Source organism: Lepisosteus platostomus, chromosome 9 (genome assembly GCF_059453375.1).
Source record: "Lepisosteus platostomus isolate fLepPlt1 chromosome 9, fLepPlt1.hap1, whole genome shotgun sequence".
NCBI classification, from domain to species: Eukaryota; Metazoa; Chordata; class Actinopteri; order Semionotiformes; family Lepisosteidae; genus Lepisosteus; species Lepisosteus platostomus.
Window position 1 is genome coordinate 46163038 of NC_142619.1, and position 18656 is coordinate 46181693.

At 40.1% G+C, this 18656-nt stretch overlaps 1 protein-coding gene across 3 annotated transcripts; it reads left to right on the plus strand.

Moving 5' to 3' along the window:
- Positions 1-3822: 3822 nt before the first annotated feature.
- On the plus strand, positions 3823-18455 carry LOC148655092 (histidine ammonia-lyase-like). Of its 3 annotated transcripts, none has more exons than XM_088645247.1 (20): positions 3823-4072; positions 7689-7749; positions 7840-7864; positions 7968-8042; positions 8139-8211; positions 9336-9402; positions 9883-9920; positions 10594-10719; positions 10831-10970; positions 11509-11556; positions 11803-11950; positions 12681-12776; positions 12858-12916; positions 13058-13138; positions 13596-13661; positions 14167-14332; positions 15562-15696; positions 16506-16614; positions 16703-16772; positions 17198-18455. In XM_088645247.1, exons 1-20 carry the CDS (start codon positions 3826-3828, stop codon positions 17267-17269), a joined length of 1902 nt encoding a protein of 633 aa, XP_088501373.1. In that variant the 5' UTR covers positions 3823-3825; the 3' UTR covers positions 17270-18455. The 3 variants fall into 3 exon arrangements, with proteins under 3 accessions (XP_088501373.1, XP_088501372.1, XP_088501371.1); XM_088645246.1 differs by lacking the exon at positions 3823-4072 and adding an exon at positions 7079-7366; XM_088645245.1 differs by lacking the exon at positions 3823-4072 and adding an exon at positions 7079-7366 and having other exon boundaries at positions 16703-18455.
- The last annotated feature ends 201 nt before the right edge of the window (positions 18456-18656 follow it).

Sequence of the window (18656 nt, forward strand, 5' to 3'; positions counted from 1 at the left end):
GTGGATCTAATCATATGCCAGCAAAGCACAACTTCTGACTTCAGTTTCTCTGCAGATGTATACATATTTACATCATATAGAACTGTTTCAAAATACCTGTAAATTCAGTGAAAGTTCAGCAGTCCAAGAAAATAAAGCATTAACATACTAAATCAATGTGTCTTTTTCAGCAGAAACAGGCTGTGGCACGTGGGCAACGCGTGTTTGTCATTGTAAGAAGTTTATGTTAGAATCCTGTTAGAAGTTCCCCTTCCTGCTGACCCAACTGGACATTTATTTTGTACTTAGGAGCCCCTTAACTGTCCTGCTGGAAGACAGTGGCACCCACCGTCCCCTAAGAGCTGTCTCTGCTGAAACAGATGGATAGGGCAGCAGTTTCTCATCTGGGCTGCAAAGTCTGCTGTCAAAAACATCTGGTGACAGATGTATCAAGAGGAGCAGAAACAATTACTTCTGGCAACGCAAGACGTGCTGTCAGACTTGGGATTTAATGCACTTCTGCCTAACAAGGAGTCCCTGACATGGATTACCCACATAGCCAGCAGCAATCTTGGCATTCTGCAGGCACCAAAGTATCACGCATTGTTGGATGTTGGATTTAATCCATCACAGTGTTTTATTTACACACAACAGGGGCCTTAAATTACCTCTAGTGGCAGGTCTTTCCAGAAAACAGCCTGCAACATTGATTTCATTTATATTTTATAGGACAGCACTATACACATAGAGTTCAGAAGATGAGAGTACTGACAGAAATGAAGAAAGTTCATGTAAATAAAAAAAGGTATAAAATACGGTCTGGCTTTATTGCATGTTCATTATCGCTGGCCAGTCTTTGAGACTTTTGAGACCATCTTAGAAGTCCAAAAGAGTGAGAATCACACAGGAATGAGATCCTTACTGTAGGGAGGTGGTGTAGCATTGGTTTAAAGTGCTGTCTGCTTGGAGTATCAATGGTTGCCCCAGCACAGCAGTCTTGAAATAGAACACCTTCTTTCAGTCTTTCATGCCTTTTACTTCACAGCTGCAGTTTGTTGTACTGGTGATATTGTAAACCCTAGTTCCACTCAATGTACAAGAATCAGTACCAACCGACACCTTTGAACAAAGTGCAGTTTGAACCCCTGAACCCAACATACCATAAAACTAGAGTTACTGCCTCACAGAATTACATGTTTAACACAACTTAAATATTCAATACAGATGGAACAGAAATCCATCACCATGAATCTAGGAACATTCGTGATAAAGTTGTGGGAATCTGATAAATATTAACATAGTGCCAGTCACTTTATAAAAACTGTTGCTGATTAACTGTAAACTTTAAAAGGAGTTGAGTTAATATCTGTTAAGAAGTTACACTCCCTAAATCTAAAAGGTCTAAGAAAAATTAAACTTTTGTTAACTAATGACAGCATGAATGGGAGCTGTAGATTCACACAATTATGTCCCTCTTACATAAATACTGCCAGAGGTTCTGTAATGCACAAAGTACCACATTTATGCAAAAAGACCCGATCTATTTAATTTAAAGGATAATTAAGTCCATGTATTAAAAGGGAGACCTTGATTTACTACATAGTGACCATTAGTCACATTAGTCAAAGAGGAATTTAATGAAACTCCTTAAACTCTGTTCATCAAATATAATGTATGTAAAATCCCAGGCCTAAAAGTGATACTGGAGAAACAGTTGTCCACTGTTATTAAATTGCAGTCATCAATTTATAATAATGCTGTTTGCATAAAGGCATTTGCTGAGAGATAAATTACAGACAGAGCAGTAATTTACATATCGCCCTAAAAAAGTGAACAACTTGTTTTCATTACACCAGAAACCAACACAGAAAGAAATATAATAAATTGTAAAATGTACTGTACAATTTCCCAGGGTGTGTGTGTATGGCCAAGTCTAAATTTTCAGTTCACTTCTTGAGTGCTTTACTCAAGACCTTATTCAGAAACCTTAAAGCACTGGTTATCATTTGTTTAATTGCTAATAAATATTTGTTTTTTGTTGTCCAAGTTTGGCTCTGATTTCTTACTATATCACCAAGATCTGTGCAGAAGAATAATAAAATACATTGTAGTATGGTAAACTGGGTTATATGGTTATATGCTGACTCCACTACTTTTTATAACAATATAATGATTTATGTTGTCACACTTATAGCAACACAAATGTGTGACATTCGCAACTCTTCTCCTTTGGGATTTAATCACAGACGTCTGGTTTCATAACCATACCCATGCTGTTCTCCCAGAATGATGAATTCTGCTACACTAAAAGGCTAAGCCTCCTGTTGTGGGTAAAATTCAGCATTAACCTGGTTCCAAGGAAGTGACATCATCTATCTTCTTCTGCAGCAGTCTCAGTAATAGAACAAGCCCTTTTACATTCTTCTCTTTTAGATGTTCCTTTCTCCTCTGCAGCAACCTCAGTGACTGAGAGCCACCAGTTTCTGTAATAGGAGACATGGCACCAATATAGTGTGCGTGGCTCTATCTCCACAGTAATTCAATTAGAGCCACTCCAGCTTCAGAGCCACACAGCGCCATTCCACAGACAGCAGAGATTCCCTCTATGTCCGAAGAATGGGTCTCCTGTCATGGAAGAATTCTCCCTGTTTTAGAGACACAAGCTGATCTACAGAGTTACCACTCACCTACTATTTAAAAATAATGTCAAGGACAAGAAACAAAATGTAGAAGGGTAGAAGCTCCCCACCAGTTAGTGTTTGTTTCTGTAGTAAACAAAATCTAATGGGATATACTGTATGTCACAGAAAGTACACTTACTTTTAAACATACTGTATATACTGATGGAAAAAAGAAATGCCTCCACACTCTATCCCTCCCGTCTGCGTGGAACAGGCTGAAGAGTGACTCATCCCTGATGCCACTGGTGATGAGTCCATCGCAGCCTCTGTCTGGCCCAAGCCAGTCGGGTGTGACGTCTAGGAGGTATGAGCACAGGGCCTCTGACAGGTCGCCTTGCTCTAAGGCCAGCAGCATGGAGCCTCACTGTCCTGTCACTGACGCGGGCATTGTGTCTGCCGGCAGTTTCTGCAGCAGGACGGCTGGCAGATCTGAAACGATCTCTCAGATGGACCAGTCTGATGTGTTGGTCCTTCTCTGGTGTGATCACCAGTCATCTGTCCTGCTGGTCTGCAGTGAAACCTGCTCTGCAGTCAAGACACAGTGGAGAAGCTTACTCCATAGCGTCTGGCAACGCTGGCACATGACATGCGTGCCTGCAGCATGCCAATGGTCCTCTCCCTTGCTTCTGGTGACACTGGAGGCATTATGGAATGCACAGAAAACTGACTTTGTTTTCTTTTTCTTGCAGTGACCTAAGCTTTGAATTAAGGCAAATTTAAAGGTGACCTGATCAGGTATTGTTCCACCTGGACTTCGTTGAGTAAAAGTGCACCAAGTTGGCAAGTTGCAATGGCTCACTGCACAAGCTGTATTGCTGGTCAGAGGGCTTAAAACAAATTGACAACTTTTTGTGAAGGTACATAAGCTATAACTATAGTATTCTCATTCCAGAAAATGTTGTGTTTCTTTTTTCCATCAGTATATATAAACTCCAGACATTTCTGGCATTGTCTCAGAAAATCCCCGTTGCAGAGTTCAACTTGGATTAATGAATACATCCAGTAGGATCAAACTGAAACTTAATGCTGGTTATTTTTACATAAAAGTGTGACCATATTTTTAATTATTCACAAAGAACATATGACTCTGCTCATCTCCTATATACTTTATTTTACCCAGCCGCTATCCAGAGCACATACAGCTGCCACACTGCCAAGTAGCGCGATGCCTCGTTTCACGGTGCACGTCAGGGACGAGTGGCTGACCGTGCCCTGCAAGGACGTGTCTAACACGGTGCAGTGGCTGGGCGTCGAGGCGCTCCGACGGTACACGAAGAACAAGCCCGACAATGGGGGCATCAGCTCGGTGAAAGATGTGCGTTTCTATGTGAGGCGATGTCAGGGACACGGGCTGCTGGACGCGGACGATGTGATCGAAGACGTTTTGGAAGACAACGATTTCGTTGAAATAGGTAATTAAAAATTACCTCCCCAAATTACAGTACCTTATCATTCGAACATAATTCAATAGTATCTGTGATTTTTAGTTTACACATTTCAAAACCTTCTAATTATAATTTATCACCAACATTTTCTTAAAGTATTTCGTTTCACATACCGTAGGACGCATTAGAATGTAATAAGAGTAACTAAAATCATTATAACAATCGTTTATAATTTACGGATTTTCTACTTTTAGTAACATTTTATATTTTTATAATTTGGATTATCAACGTACTTCTTCTTGAGGAGTTGCCAAATACTTCCTTCAGAGGTAGAGAGGGTAGGTAAAAGAGTTTACTGCTACATGTCCATGTACATTGGAATTCGTATTTGCGCTATTCTTTAAGGATAAGCACAGCGCAGTGCAACAGACAACACCATAGTACATAATAAATAGTGATAGAATGTACAGTCAATAAACAACCAGAACAGGAAATATATGGTAGTGAACATAAATACATGGCAGTTCAAGTCAAAAGTGCATAGTGTAGAGACGCATTGAGTTCTGAGGCATTGCGCAGTTACAGTATCTGTTTATGATGCGCACCATACAGTATGTGACTCCATTCTAACTGAGGAGATTATCTTGTTTTGCCAGCTCTTGAAACAGAGAACAAGAACATATTTTGTTGGCCACAACCATTCTGAACTTCAGTGCTGATTGCCCTTCCTTTGTTAGTCCGGATGTTGCCTCTGAACAACCAAAGAGTGCTAATTCAGGATCAGAGGGAATATTAATCCTCAACACTTTCGAGTACCACTGGACTATTTCTATCCACAAGGCATACAATTCAAGACGTAGTCAGATGAGATGTGTGAGTGTACCACCAGAGACCCTGCACCTGTCCCTTACAGGAGACACTGAAAGGATGTATCGTGTTCAGTATAGTTTTAGAGTGATGAAGTCAATGCAAGACCTTGTATTGTATGACTTGATGGCTAGCATTATAATAGAGCACCCGTGAGAGCATTGCTTAAGCCCTTCACCCAACCTGCATTCGAAAATTCTATACGGAGCTCCTTGCACTGAGCATATTTCAGGTGACAAACAGACAGTTTAATGTGCCTGGGAAAAAAGACACCAGCTGTGACTTAGAAGCTCATTGCACGAGATCAAAGAACAGACCAGCTTTAGGCAAATTGAGGCACATTTTGCTTAACAAAGTGTCTAAAATGTAAAAGATTTAAAAAGTACATTTGCGTAAGGCTTAATTAATATCTTAACTGACAAAATATACACGATATAGTTAAGGTGGGTAGCTGCGTCAGCATGCGTAGGCTGCAAAGGAACAAGTAATAGGTGTCACACCTGAAGAAGGCTCCACGGCCGAAACGTTGTGTTTTTTCTCTCTTCTTTTTTTCAGCATGGAATAAACCTATTACTTGTTCCTATACACTACATATACTAATACACAATGTAAAGTTGTATAACCTACTGTATAAGATAACTTTAGTGGCCCTCTACAATTTCTTGCATGAGGAATTCATCTTTTTGCATACCCCAGCTTGCTCTCCATAAGACATGGACACAGAGAGAAGTTAGGGGTCAGAGTGCAGGGTCAGCCATTGTATAGCACCCCTGGAGCAGCTGGGGTTAAGGGCCTTGCTCAGGGGCCAGATGGAGTAGGATTCCTCTGACAGCTGCAGGACTTGAACTGGCAACCTTCCAGACACCACTCCACCCCAGATTTTTAAAAGTAATCAGTCTTCTTCCTTACATTTTGTAATCACTTCATAATTTTGTGAAGGAGTACAGGCATTTTGAAAAACATTGAAGCACAACCTGATGTTTTGGGTATTGTGTCCAAATTTGTAATCTGATTTAGTACTCTCAGAGTGTTCCTCAGAATAATACTTGTCCTTGTCATCTTATTGAGAGATTACAATTTAGAAAAGGGCTCAGCTGGGAGAGAGGTTTTGGTGTTGACTAATGCTTCCATATGTAACCACACAGGAGTATTTGTGTTCTTTACTAGATTTTCAGGGAATGCCATTTTGCCTGTTTGCCAAGACCCTTGTGTTTGCTGCTGTCAGTCTTATAGTTCTAGACGAATGGTGTAATTATTGAATCTCACTTCCTGACAAATAAGGAAGCAAGGATCACAGGAAATTTCTGGAAAAGACGCAGGAAACCATCTTCATGGCAAACCCCTCCACCTACAGTGTCAACAAGTTACACAATTCTTCAATATGCAGATTAGATTTAAAGATGGTGATATTCTATGTAAAATATAACTGCTGCAGTACATTTGGCTATGAGCCTGTGCGTTTTATTACTTAATTTACTCGTGCATAGCGTGCATAGCTGTGACGTATTTACACACTTATAATGTAATCACTTGAATACAATGTTTTAAATTGCTTACCTCGTGAAATAAAAACTTCCTAATGAAATAGCAGTGCCACAATTATTAGAGGATACTAGTGTATATTTCTTATTATTACAAATGCGTTTACATTTTAAGGAGTGTACATTTTGGGAATTTAACTACATTGAGAGAATAATACCAATGTTTAAAGGTATATTTATATATAACAATATATTTTAATACATATTAGTTATATTACATATACTACTGTACAGTATATACAGTACCGTCTATTGTTTGCTGTTAATTAGTAGAGAGTCAAATGTGCCGAATAACCTCATCTTGCTTGCAAACTTCTTAAAAAACTCTACTTCAACACCACAATAAGTATTTGGCTTATCCCATGAAGTAGAAATACAGTAGATTACTGAATAGTTGGATATCAAAGGCAGTGGACGCATTTTTGCTTCACGTGAACAGTGTGGACATATAATAGTATGTGCGGTTTCTACTGTAAGCTTTTCAAATATGAGAGGCCAACAAACAAAACGCACGTCCATTTAACTTTGAATCAGGAGGTGTTTCTCCGGCTACATGTGATTGGTGCCGCCCTGCCATGGGCGGGCAGGTACGAGCAGGTACAGGGAGCTATGAACAGCGAAGTAGGAGAGTTACAGTAGTCCAGGGTATCCCCCGCCAGCAGCGCGATGGCTCGTCTCACGGTGCACGTCAGGGACGAGTGGCTGACCGTGCCCTGCAAGGACGTGTCTAACACGGTGCAGTGGCTGGGCGTCGAGGCGCTCCGACGGTACACGAAGAACAAGCCCGACAATGGGGGCATCAGCTCGGTGAAAGATGTGCGTTTCTATGTGAGGCGATGTCAGGGACACGGGCTGCTGGACGCGGACGATGTGATCGAAGACGTATTGGAAGACAACGATTTCGTTGAAATCGGTAATTAAAAATGACCTCCCCAAATTACAGTACCTTATCATTCGAACAAAATTCAATAGTATCTGTGATTTTTAGTTTACACAGTTTCAAAACCTTCTTATTAGAATTTATTACCAACATTTTCCTAAAGTATTTCGTTTCACATACCGTAGGACGCATTAGAATGTAATAAGAGTAACTAAAAACATTATAACAATCGTTTATAATTTACGGATTTTCTACTTTTAGTAACATTTTATATTTTTATAATTTGGATTATCAACGTACTTCTTCTTTCAACAAGTATGATCGAAGTATAAAATAACGATACTACTTCTTGCAGTTATAGAGGGAGATGTGATGTCTACAGATTCTATCCCATCTCATCCTGGAGCTTTTCCGTTGTATCCTTTTGAAATTCTAAATGGTCAGAGCTGATATTTTGTATCAATTACAGTATCATGACAAAAGATTTCCTTAACAGCTTTTAACAGTCCTACTTATCAAAAACCCCATGAAGTGAGTGTCATTTCTAGTAAAATAAGTTTATTATAATATCTGTAAAATATAAGCAAGCAGCAAACAATTGATGACAATATGCATCTTTTACTTTCATTCATAGTTTATTCATCTGGATGGCAACAGTCTTACAACATCAGAACTGGTAAAGTTGGGGAAAGGAATTTACCAGATTAAGGTGAGGTTTATCAACAAGATTAAGATATTATTGACTGTAAATCAAGTAATTTATATATGATTGCTAATAAGATACATATGTCATATTGTGGTTCAGCTAACCCCAGAGGCAGAACACAAAGTCAGACAATCAAGACAACTTGTGGAAAAGGTTGTTGATGAAAATAAAGGTAATTTTCTTTCTCTAAAATTGTGAAAATTTTACTTTTAAAATAATTAACCCTCAGCAGATGTTATTGTATGGAAAAGGAAGGTGAAATTTACAAATAAAGGCATTTCCTGTAACATTTGAGACTATAGTAATTCAATTTGTTTTAATTACAAACAAAAATATTTTCATACTTCCATACTTGACCCCCCTCTAGGGCTCCATTATGTGAATTTAGTTTCTGGTCAGGTTGCAGTGTGGCTCTCTACACATTTGAGAATGCCACATTTAGGAAATGTTTTTTTTTGTACATCCTAAACTTTCTTCTGCATTTCCTCCCCAGACATCACTGGATTAATGAGGAGCTCTGTGTGATCTATGATCTATGAGATCTCGGATCTATGAAGTGCAGTGAGGTGTTTGAGGCAGACAATGGACCTTTGAGTGCTGTACATGATTTGATCTTATTCTTGTTTACATGCCCTTTTGTTGGAGATATGGAAGGGGTTACCATGTTGGTTTTTGTATTGTAGCATATTATTCTAGTTAAAAAAAATCACAACTGATAGAAATTAGTTCAGAACTGTCCATACATTCATTTCTAACTTATTTATCTAGTAGAGGGTCACAGGGCAGCCTATCCCAGCAAGCAGTGGGCACAAGGCAGGATACACGCTGGACGGGACAACAGTCCTTTGCAAAGTTCACACAAACATGCACACACGCACAGCTAGGACAGTTTTTCCAGATGCCATTTAACCTACCACAGGGCAGCCTATCCCAGCAAGCAGTGGGCACAAGGCAGGATACACACTGGACAGGACAACAGTCCTTTGCAAAGCTCACACAAACATGCACACACACACAGCTAGGCCAGTTTTTCCAGATGCCAATTAACCTACCAGTGTGTCTTAAAGTGTGTCTATGAAGTGTGGAAGGAAGCCCACATGAGCATTAAGAGAACATACAAACTCCACACAGATAGCACAATAGGTTTGGAACTGAACCATGGGACTGAGAGACAGCAATGCTAACCACTGTACCCCTGTGCCACTTTAGTTCACAAACCTGAAATATTATATAAAATGTTATAATTATGATGACATAAGTACTTTCTAATTTAAAAACTGCATTTCTGTCTTCTAGTTGTTTATGGAATCAATACAGGATTTGGAAAGGTTGCTCGAACACTCATACCAAAAAGTAAGCTCAAGTAAGTTGTTTTCTTGTGTTCCTCTATTCCCTCCACATTGTATGACACAGGAAGCAGTTTTTCTTCAGTTTAAACAAATACTGCTTCTTGGCCCAGGTGTTTTCTGAATCTGTGATTTTGGTTTTTGACCTTTTTAAAACAATGTCAGATGTTAAAACGGAATTCTTCCTGCCTTTCATCTCCTTGTAGATTATTTACTCTTATTCTTTTAAAAGGTTTTAAAAGGTTAAAAGGTTTCCAGAACCCACCAAAGCTACTTTTGCAGTTATTTCTATATATTAAACAGATTCCAGAAGTATGCGAATCCTCTTTTTAGTTTTTATGTTCTCCGTGTGGAAGATTTTTTTCTATTATTTGTATATGTTGTTTGGTCACTTTAAAAAAATTATTCTGAAGACAACAATACAAAATTCATTACACATACCACTCAAAATAAGACTAATTACATGATTCATTTTCACCCTTGTCTTGGATCTGTAGGGAACTGCAGGAGAACTTGATTCGGGCAGATTCAACTGGTGAGTCACATTCCTTTCCACTAATGCAAGGGCTAAAAAAACACAATTCACCAGCCATAACAGGTAGAACATTTCCTGCAGGATATCCCCCAGAGGTTGCCAGATCAAACTTATCCATCCATTTTATCCAACAATGGGTCACAGGGGAGCCGAAGTCTATCCCAACAAGCAATAGTCACAAGGCAGGATACACCCTGGACGGTACACCCGTCCATTGCAGGACACACACAGACACACACATTCTCACACCAGGGCCAGTTTTCCCAGAACCTAGTTAACCTACCAGTTTTGCTTTAGAATTCAGTGTGAGGAAACCAGGAAATCCCCAAAGAAAACCCTTGTGAACACGAGCCTATGACATTAGCTGAGTATGATGAGGGATTTCAGAGTACTCAGATGCCCTAGGTTTGGGTTTGCTTGGTTGGAGATGATGTTGCTCATCACACACCAGGAGTTCCTGTTGTTTCTCATCTGGGAATAGCCCTGCTGATACTGAGATATTTTCTTGCTTGAAAGGACAAGTTGGTAGAATTTTCATTTCTAATAGGCAGCTGTTCCAGATGTAGGAATGTGTCAAGAATAACCAACTATTCTTATAATAATAAAAAGAAAGATACTGTCTTTTGAATGGCACGACCTTTGTCTTTTTATACTCCTTTCATGTTGAATGCAGGTGTTGGGATGCCCCTGAGCCCCGAGTGCTCCCGAATGCTGCTGGCACTGAGGATCAATGTCTTGGCCAAAGGATACAGTGGCATCTCCCTTGAAACCCTGCAACACATGATAGCGGCTTTCAATTGTAATCTTTAGTTTGCTCTTTTCCCTTCATCAAGATGCATTGCGTTAATGTGTAACAAGAAGCCGCTTGGGCATGTGCGACGGGTGACTCGCGTCCCGCCTGTCTCTGCAGCCTCCTGCCTGTCTTATGTCCCAGAGAAGGGGACGGTCGGGGCCAGCGGAGACCTCGCACCCCTGGCTCACCTGGCCCTGGGGCTCATGGGAGAGGGCAAGATGTGGTCGCCGAAGAGCGGCTGGGCCGACGCCAAATCCGTGAGATTTCGCACTACAGGACACAACCCTCCGTTCTGTTCTTGGTTGATACTGAGTTAGAGCAGGTTGGCGTAAATAAGGTCAAGTTCATCCCCAGAACCACAGCAGCTCATCAGGCCAGAGGTCATCGTGGTTTCTGTAGCGTGAAGCGGATGAGAGAGCATGTGACCCCTCTCCCCCCCTCGGATAGGACGTCAACCGCTGCAGGGACTTCACCCAACCAGTGCAGGTCCCTTCTTATTCAGCTGAGTGGCCTGGGGCAGCTGGGGTAAAGTACCTCACTCAAGGGTATAACTGCAGACTCAGCAGATTTAGCAGAAGGGACGTAAAAAGCCACAACCTGCTAGAAATGAGTCCGACAGCTTAACCTTTACACTACTCCACTTCCTAAATTCGAACTTATTTTATTACTCCTTTGAAAATGTGCTCTGCCTGTGTTTGACAGAAACATTGAATCTTCCCTTCATAAAGGATTTAAAAAAAAAAATTGTAATAAACCCATTACCTCTGAACTTTTATTTGGCTTTCCATTATTCAGGTGTTGAAGGCCCATGGACTGAGCCCCATATCTCTGAAGCCTAAAGAGGTACTGATCAATGTTATCTTTGAAATATCTCACTGTAGTTCATTACCAGATTCAGAATCTCCTTTATTTTTCATACGTGTCCTGATAAACTATGCACTGTAGAGACAAACTGTGCACTGCTGATGTGCCAAGTCAATAAATATTATGCTTTGTATATGTACAATTGTTTCTTCCACTTTCAAATATTATACGTCAAATATTGACTTGCTTGGTGGATGTCAATGGCTCCCTGTGTTTGACCCCCAGGGGCTGGCCCTCATCAATGGGACCCAGATGATCACGTCTCTGGGTGCGGAGGCAGTGGAGAGGGCTCAGGCCATCGCCAGGCAGGCTGACATCATCGCCGCGTTAACCCTGGAGGTGCTCAAGGGAACCACAAGGGCCTTTGACAGTGGTGAGACAGGGAGTCTTATTGGCTGGGAATACCTTTTTTAAGCTCTGTTTGCTTCACCACAGAAGACACACTTGGGTATTTTTGGGTGTTGTGCATGAGATGTTTTGCAACCTACTTATTTTATTCTTTTATATAACGTCAGAAATGTTTGTCACATGTGTCATTGTCTTGGATATGAAATTTCAGGGTAGGACTGAACTTCCGATAGCATCGACTGAGATCTAGAATAACTCCTAGATGGTCTTGACAAAAGGCTCAGTCATAATTCTGGAAAAAAATGAAGATAATATTTTAGAGATTGAATAAATTCTGCGCAAAGTGAATCATGACATAGGAAAAAAATATTTTAGCACCATCTGCTTTGGCAGTTCCCTTGGTACCAGGTGAAGAGAACTGTACAGTTGCTAAGGGCACACAGGACTAAGGCCTTGGGAGTTGAAGGGAACTGAAAAGTAAAGCTTTATGTAACTGTTCAGTCTTTCTGCTGTTTATTTCTGAAAAGTTCTGTTTTTGTCTCCCTCGCTGTGTTTTGCTTCCTCTTTGTGTCTGTGTTACTATGCGTGAATACACACTGTGTGGTGGCTACAATTTAGGCCTTCTGCTGAAAGCACCTGGTCAAGACAATGCATTTGCACTGTGTGTTGCTTATTGCTAAGAACTCTGCTGGTCACTAGCAAATAAAGCTGTTTGTAAGCCAGCTTTAACCAACCTGGAGAGCACTGTCCCCTAGGTATCCATGAGCTGCGTCCTCACTCTGGACAGAAGGAAGTGGCCTTCAGGTTTCGATCACTGCTGGACTCTGGTCATCATCCTTCGGAAATAGCAGGTGGAGATCTGTTTAAATCAGCACTTATTTCCTTTTCAGATTTTGTTCTGCTTGATTTCTGATTCTGATTCTGTTCGACAGAAAGCCACAGGTTTTGTGACCGAGTTCAAGATGCGTACACCCTGCGCTGCTGTCCTCAGGTATAGAATGCAGATGCTAGGTGATATTTAAGAGATCAAATTCCATGCCTTGGTCAAACACACACAGCCCTAATACTACCTTAACATGTTAATCAATCGGCTATTCAGATTTACTGTGTACCACACTTTCATTTCTTCTAGGTCCATGGAGTAGTTAACGACACAATTGCGTTTGTCAAGAACATCATCAACACAGAAATCAACAGCGTCACAGACAACCCCGTATCCTGCAGCTGCTATCGAAAGTTTGCTCTAATTAATCTGGTGTTAACACCACAAGTGTTAGAGGGCTCAGCTGCAAATGGAAATCTTTTATGTATTGTTGCAGTCAACAAATATTGCACTAATGGAAAAGCCATTTTATTTTATTTTTTTATTTTTAGGGGTGCTTGGACTTCCTTTAGGTTCAAATACTTCAGACCTTATTTTGAACACTGAACAACGAACATTAACCATTGAGAACAATGGTTTTATTATGGGTTTTACTACAATTTGCCTATAATCCTTTTTTTATTTTATTTGTAGAGAATGGCTTGTGTCTTAACATATGGTATGTAGATCTCTTTTGTGATGTTTATGTTACTGTTTCAAAGAGAGAAATCGATTGTGTTAAGTTAAAGTGCTACCTTTTTGCTTGTTCGTTTTGTTTAAAAATTAAGAACCTTAACGAGTACTGAAGATGGTTTTTGCTGAGAGAGGAGAAACTATTTCTGGTGGGAATTTTCATGGTGAATACCCTGCTAAAGTATGTGAATGGAAATATTTGTGAAAATTTCTCATGAACACGATAAAAGACCCAAGAAGTTTGCTATGCATTTTTAGAAGTTTGTCCAATCAAATTAATTTTCTCTTGCTGTTTTCATGTAGATGAAATCTGCAAAGATGTGATGATAATTGTGTAACTGAAGCTCAGTTTAAAAGTAAATTTAGTGTTATAGTTTAAGGGACTAGATGTTTGAATACTGCGTACACTCCAATCCAAATCCAAAGGCATCCTGGCTAGGTCACCTAGTGTTTTTCAGTTGTTCCCCTCTATGCATACAGTATGTGTCTGTAAATTTGTGTGCCATGTGATTTACTGGGGTGAATCTTGCCAGTTAGGATCCGGCCTTGCACTGGATTAAGTGGTTATTGAAAATAGATGGATGAATGAACTTACCTGTAGGAATTGAAACACTGGAAATACGGTTGCCACAACCTGTCAATAAACCCCGTACTGTTCTGAAGTTGCTCACCTTCTGTAATTCCAGGCTCTGGACTACTTAGCCATCGGTGTGCACGAGCTGGCCTCCATCAGTGAGAGGAGGATTGAGCGGCTGTGTAACCCGTCTCTGAGCGAGCTGCCCGCGTTCCTGGTCAGCGAAGGGGGCCTGAACTCCGGGTTCATGATAGCCCACTGCACTGCCGCTGCTCTGGGTGAGTGAGTAGTTACGTGTGCTGTTGAGCAGTCCTGAAGTTACACCTGTTACGACGCTGTACCCACGGTAAATGTAGGACCAGATGCAAACCTGGTCAAAAGCCGAAAATTCTGGTTTAGCAAAATCTGGTTGTAGTTAGCTTAACCTTGTATCCTTGGTCGAAGTCGTGACAATACCTACAGTAGGAAACTGAACAGATTAAGGGGTACTATTTTATGAGTAAAAAAAGTTAAATAACACCTAGTTTAAATATGAGTAAAAGTAAATATGAAGAATAATTTCATTTATTGGACATGAACAGATAATATCACAAAGATATACTAATAGACTGTTTATTTAATTTGATAAGTTGATAAGCAAGCAGATGGGTTTTTTTTCCCCAAATAATTTTGGATTTGAAACACTAAATTTTCTCTGTAATTCTCCATTACTTGGATGTTTGACTTTGATATGTCAAATTGCTGTCATATTTGCTGTAATGTTTTCTTTCTTCTAGTATATGAACAGGAATTTAGGTCTATATGGCAGTAAAATCTGTAATAACCAGTAAACTAAGATGGTTTTAATACTTTGTTCTTAATCCTTTTATCATTCAGTGATATGCATTGAAATAAGATACAAATAAACTGCAGAAAAGGGTTTAGAATCATTTTCATTACCGAGTTTAAATATAACCTGATCAGTTGTGCCTGTACCTACTATTGTTATTTAACAGAAGGTCAGTAGATGGACAAATTATGATCTTGCTCTTCTGCTTTCCTACCTACAGTATAAATACTGTCTGGCTGTCCACAACGCTGTGGTTCATTCCTGCTATGTGTGTGCGTGTGGATGTGTAAGCCCTTTAGCCAGGGCTCTCAATTCCTCAACCAGATGAATCAAAGAATTAAGGAAACTTTTCCATTTTATTACTCTGCTTGTATTGTCATTATTTGAAGTTGTTAGAGCTGTACTGTGAATATAAGAGAGCTCAATAGCACTGCATGTGGCATGATGATGACACTGTATGTGCCATGATGAGGCTACTGTCTGTGGCGTGATAACCACAGTCTATGTAGCATCATGAGGACATTGTACAGTATGTTACACTAAGAGGACACTACAAGTGGTGTGATGACTACAGTGTATGGTGCATGATGAGGACACAGTAGGTACCTTGATAGGGACACTGTATATGATAATGTGAGGACAGACTCTTCATTCAATAGCACTGTCCTGTCCCTGCAGTGTCCGAGAATAAAGTGCTGTGTCACCCGTCCTCTGTGGACTCCCTGTCCACCAGCGCTGCCACTGAGGACCACGTGTCAATGGGCGGCTGGGCAGCCAGGAAGGCCCTCCGCGTGGTGGAGCATGTGGAACAAGGTACTCGGTACTTGTTATCTCAATGGGAACAGCAAACGCACATGCAGCCGGGAGCTTAAACAGTTTTACATACAAAACATTTGAGCAGAGAAATAAAAAACATACTGCAGCATACACAGTACAGTAAGTTATATTTATTTTAAGAACTATAAGTATAAAATTACAGTAAGTTACTTTTCTTTCCCACACAGTGATGAAATGTACCAAAGAGTCGGGTTTTATATATATATTATATAAAGAGAGAAACAGAATTAAAACAAATTCTATTCAGTTCAAAGCTGCTCTAACTTAGTTTTAAGGAAATGGTGTAAACAGAATTTCGTGATGATAAATGAACCATGCAGGTGGTCATTGTGCAAGACAGAGGGAGGCGTACATCTTTTTGAAAAGACAAAGGCAGCCTCCTCTTGGGAGCCTCAATATCCGAATGACAGCCGAAGACATCCCACGTGTCATCTTCTGGAGCCACCAGCTGGGTTGATCATGTCCCTGCAGGGGCTTTGTTTCAGAAGTGGGAGGTTGCTAGAGCAACACGCGTCACTCTGCTGTTGAGACCTACATTTCTCTTCGTTTTCCAGCGTCATGAATTGCTGTGCCTCAAGGCTTAGGCTGGTACTCATTTGTTGCCCCTATAACCCACTAAAACAATTTGTTTTATTGTCATACATAGTGTGAAAAAATAACACTGATTTTTTTTAACTACTGTACCATAAACAACAGGTGGAAAATAATCTTTTTCAGGTTTCTTAGTTTAAGAAACAGTATATGTTTTTGCTGTATTTCTTTTCCAACTGGACTTTCCTTCTCAGTTCTGTCCATAGAGCTGCTCGCAGCCTGCCAGGGGATCGAGTTTTTACGCCCCCTGAGAACTACCACTCCATTGGAGAAAGTCTATGACCTTGTTCGTGCATCTGTCAAGTAAGACCACTGTAACGGCTAAGCTTGAACAATTCTCGTAAATCTTTGGAATTGTCCAAGAATCATAAGTCAATTTTATCCCCATTAGGCCTTTGGATAAGGACCGCGTCATGACACCAGACATTGAGGCTGTTCACAAACTGCTTCTGGAAGAGAAAGTAAGCAGCGCGGGGTTTCTTTTGTCATTTCTCATTTTGAAGATGTTTGTTTCATCAAATGGGAATGGAACAGTTCTATTTAGTTTACTGGACTGAAATGCCTAAAAAAATCTCGTCAGTGGAGAATTGGAAACCTTAACTCTTGGATCATTTTCAGATTTTTTTAAGGGCCTACGACGGACTTTAGCCAGTTTTGTTCCCCACTGTTGAGAAGTTTAGGTTGACGAGGATGTTGTACTTAAAACTTTAACTCTTTAAATCTGTTTTTATAGGTCTAACATCCTTACACAATGTTATAAATCACATATTTAAAAATGTGGTTTTATGCATTTGAGGAGATATACCTGGTTATAGTTTTTGAAAACCTGATGGTGGATTTTCAGAAAAAAAAATCTAAAAATTTCTATCAATATGGTCCTTTTTAGGTGTGGGAAGTTGCAAGCCCTTACATGGAGGAGTACAGAAAGAGCCAAGCCCCACACGTCCCTGCTTTGTGAACAAAAAGTTGTTTCTTCAACTTCTCAGCAAGAAAGAAACAATTAGATTAAGATGTTACATACCTCTATAAAACAAACTGCAGAACGACAGGAACAAAATGTGCTGACAATTACGTTCTACTACACCGAGGAGAATAATCATTCTACAACAAATTTTTAAAGTTCATAGTCCAAAAGAATAAATGGTATTTAATTTTACTGGATAATTACAATTCCATTAAATTCAAAAGGTTGCTTTTACTGTAAGTTTTCAATTCAATTCATTTTAGAAAAATACATTTGACCAAGTGTCATAGGAGACCCATCATACATACATTGTTTACAAAAACACAGAATTGACTGAATCTGGACATTCATTTGGATATAGTGTCATCAGTATGGTGGAGACTGAATGAATTCTGCACACATTATCTGGGATGTTCACAGTTTAACATTTCTAACCTGGGGAAGGGTTTACAGCCAACTATATTCTGTCAATGACAGGTCACAGTCTGGGAGACCACGAGCCAGGAAACCAAGAATGATGGGGAGGTCAAAGTGCAATGGTCCTGGCAGGCATAAGCAGTTGCTGCAGAACTCCACCAGTACTGATTAATGCCACCTTGACTGCATGGTGCTACTTTGCTCAAGTTCTGTGACCTTACCCTCCATCCCTTGGCTCATGCTGACGTGGCGAAATTCCAGAAAACAAAAAGGATCATTGTATTGTGTAAGAGTGCTGTGGTCAGTGCTGCCCTGGTCAGTGGAATTAAGCCCCACTGAACATTTGTGGGATGAGCTGGGACAGTGTGTGGCCTCTAGAGCTCAGAGACCAGGGAACAGACACAAGCTAGTCCGGGCTTTATGAAAAGAATGGGAGAGAATCCCACAAAACAGCTGGTGCAAAGAATGCATTGCTGATATAAAGGCTTTCTGCTGTGGCCACACACAGCTCAACACTTTTTTCACAATAGCCATTCTGTTGATCAACTCTGTGGATGGCAAATGTTAATCCGCATAAATGAATTTACTTCTGCCATGCCTGTTCAATAAAAGGGCAACCACTACAATAAACATTTTCCTAACAAGTTTCTGAATTTGCTGAAGTTCTGAGATTTTATGATCAGTATTTTCCACTGTAATAAAATGAATGTAGTCATTTTACTTCCAAAGTACATTGTGTAGTGACTGGTATCACTTTTTTTTTTTTGAAAAAACATTACAACAACTGTTATAATATAAAAATGGAAAGCTAACCATCTATGCATTTTGATGCCTAGTCTTAACCCACAAAAAAGCAACCCCTATCAAAAAGTTGCTTGTTCTTGTTAAGGGTTGCAGCACTGTGAAACCTATATACTGTAGGTGTTAATCCATGAAAGGAATAAAGGCACAGAGTGATAATTTA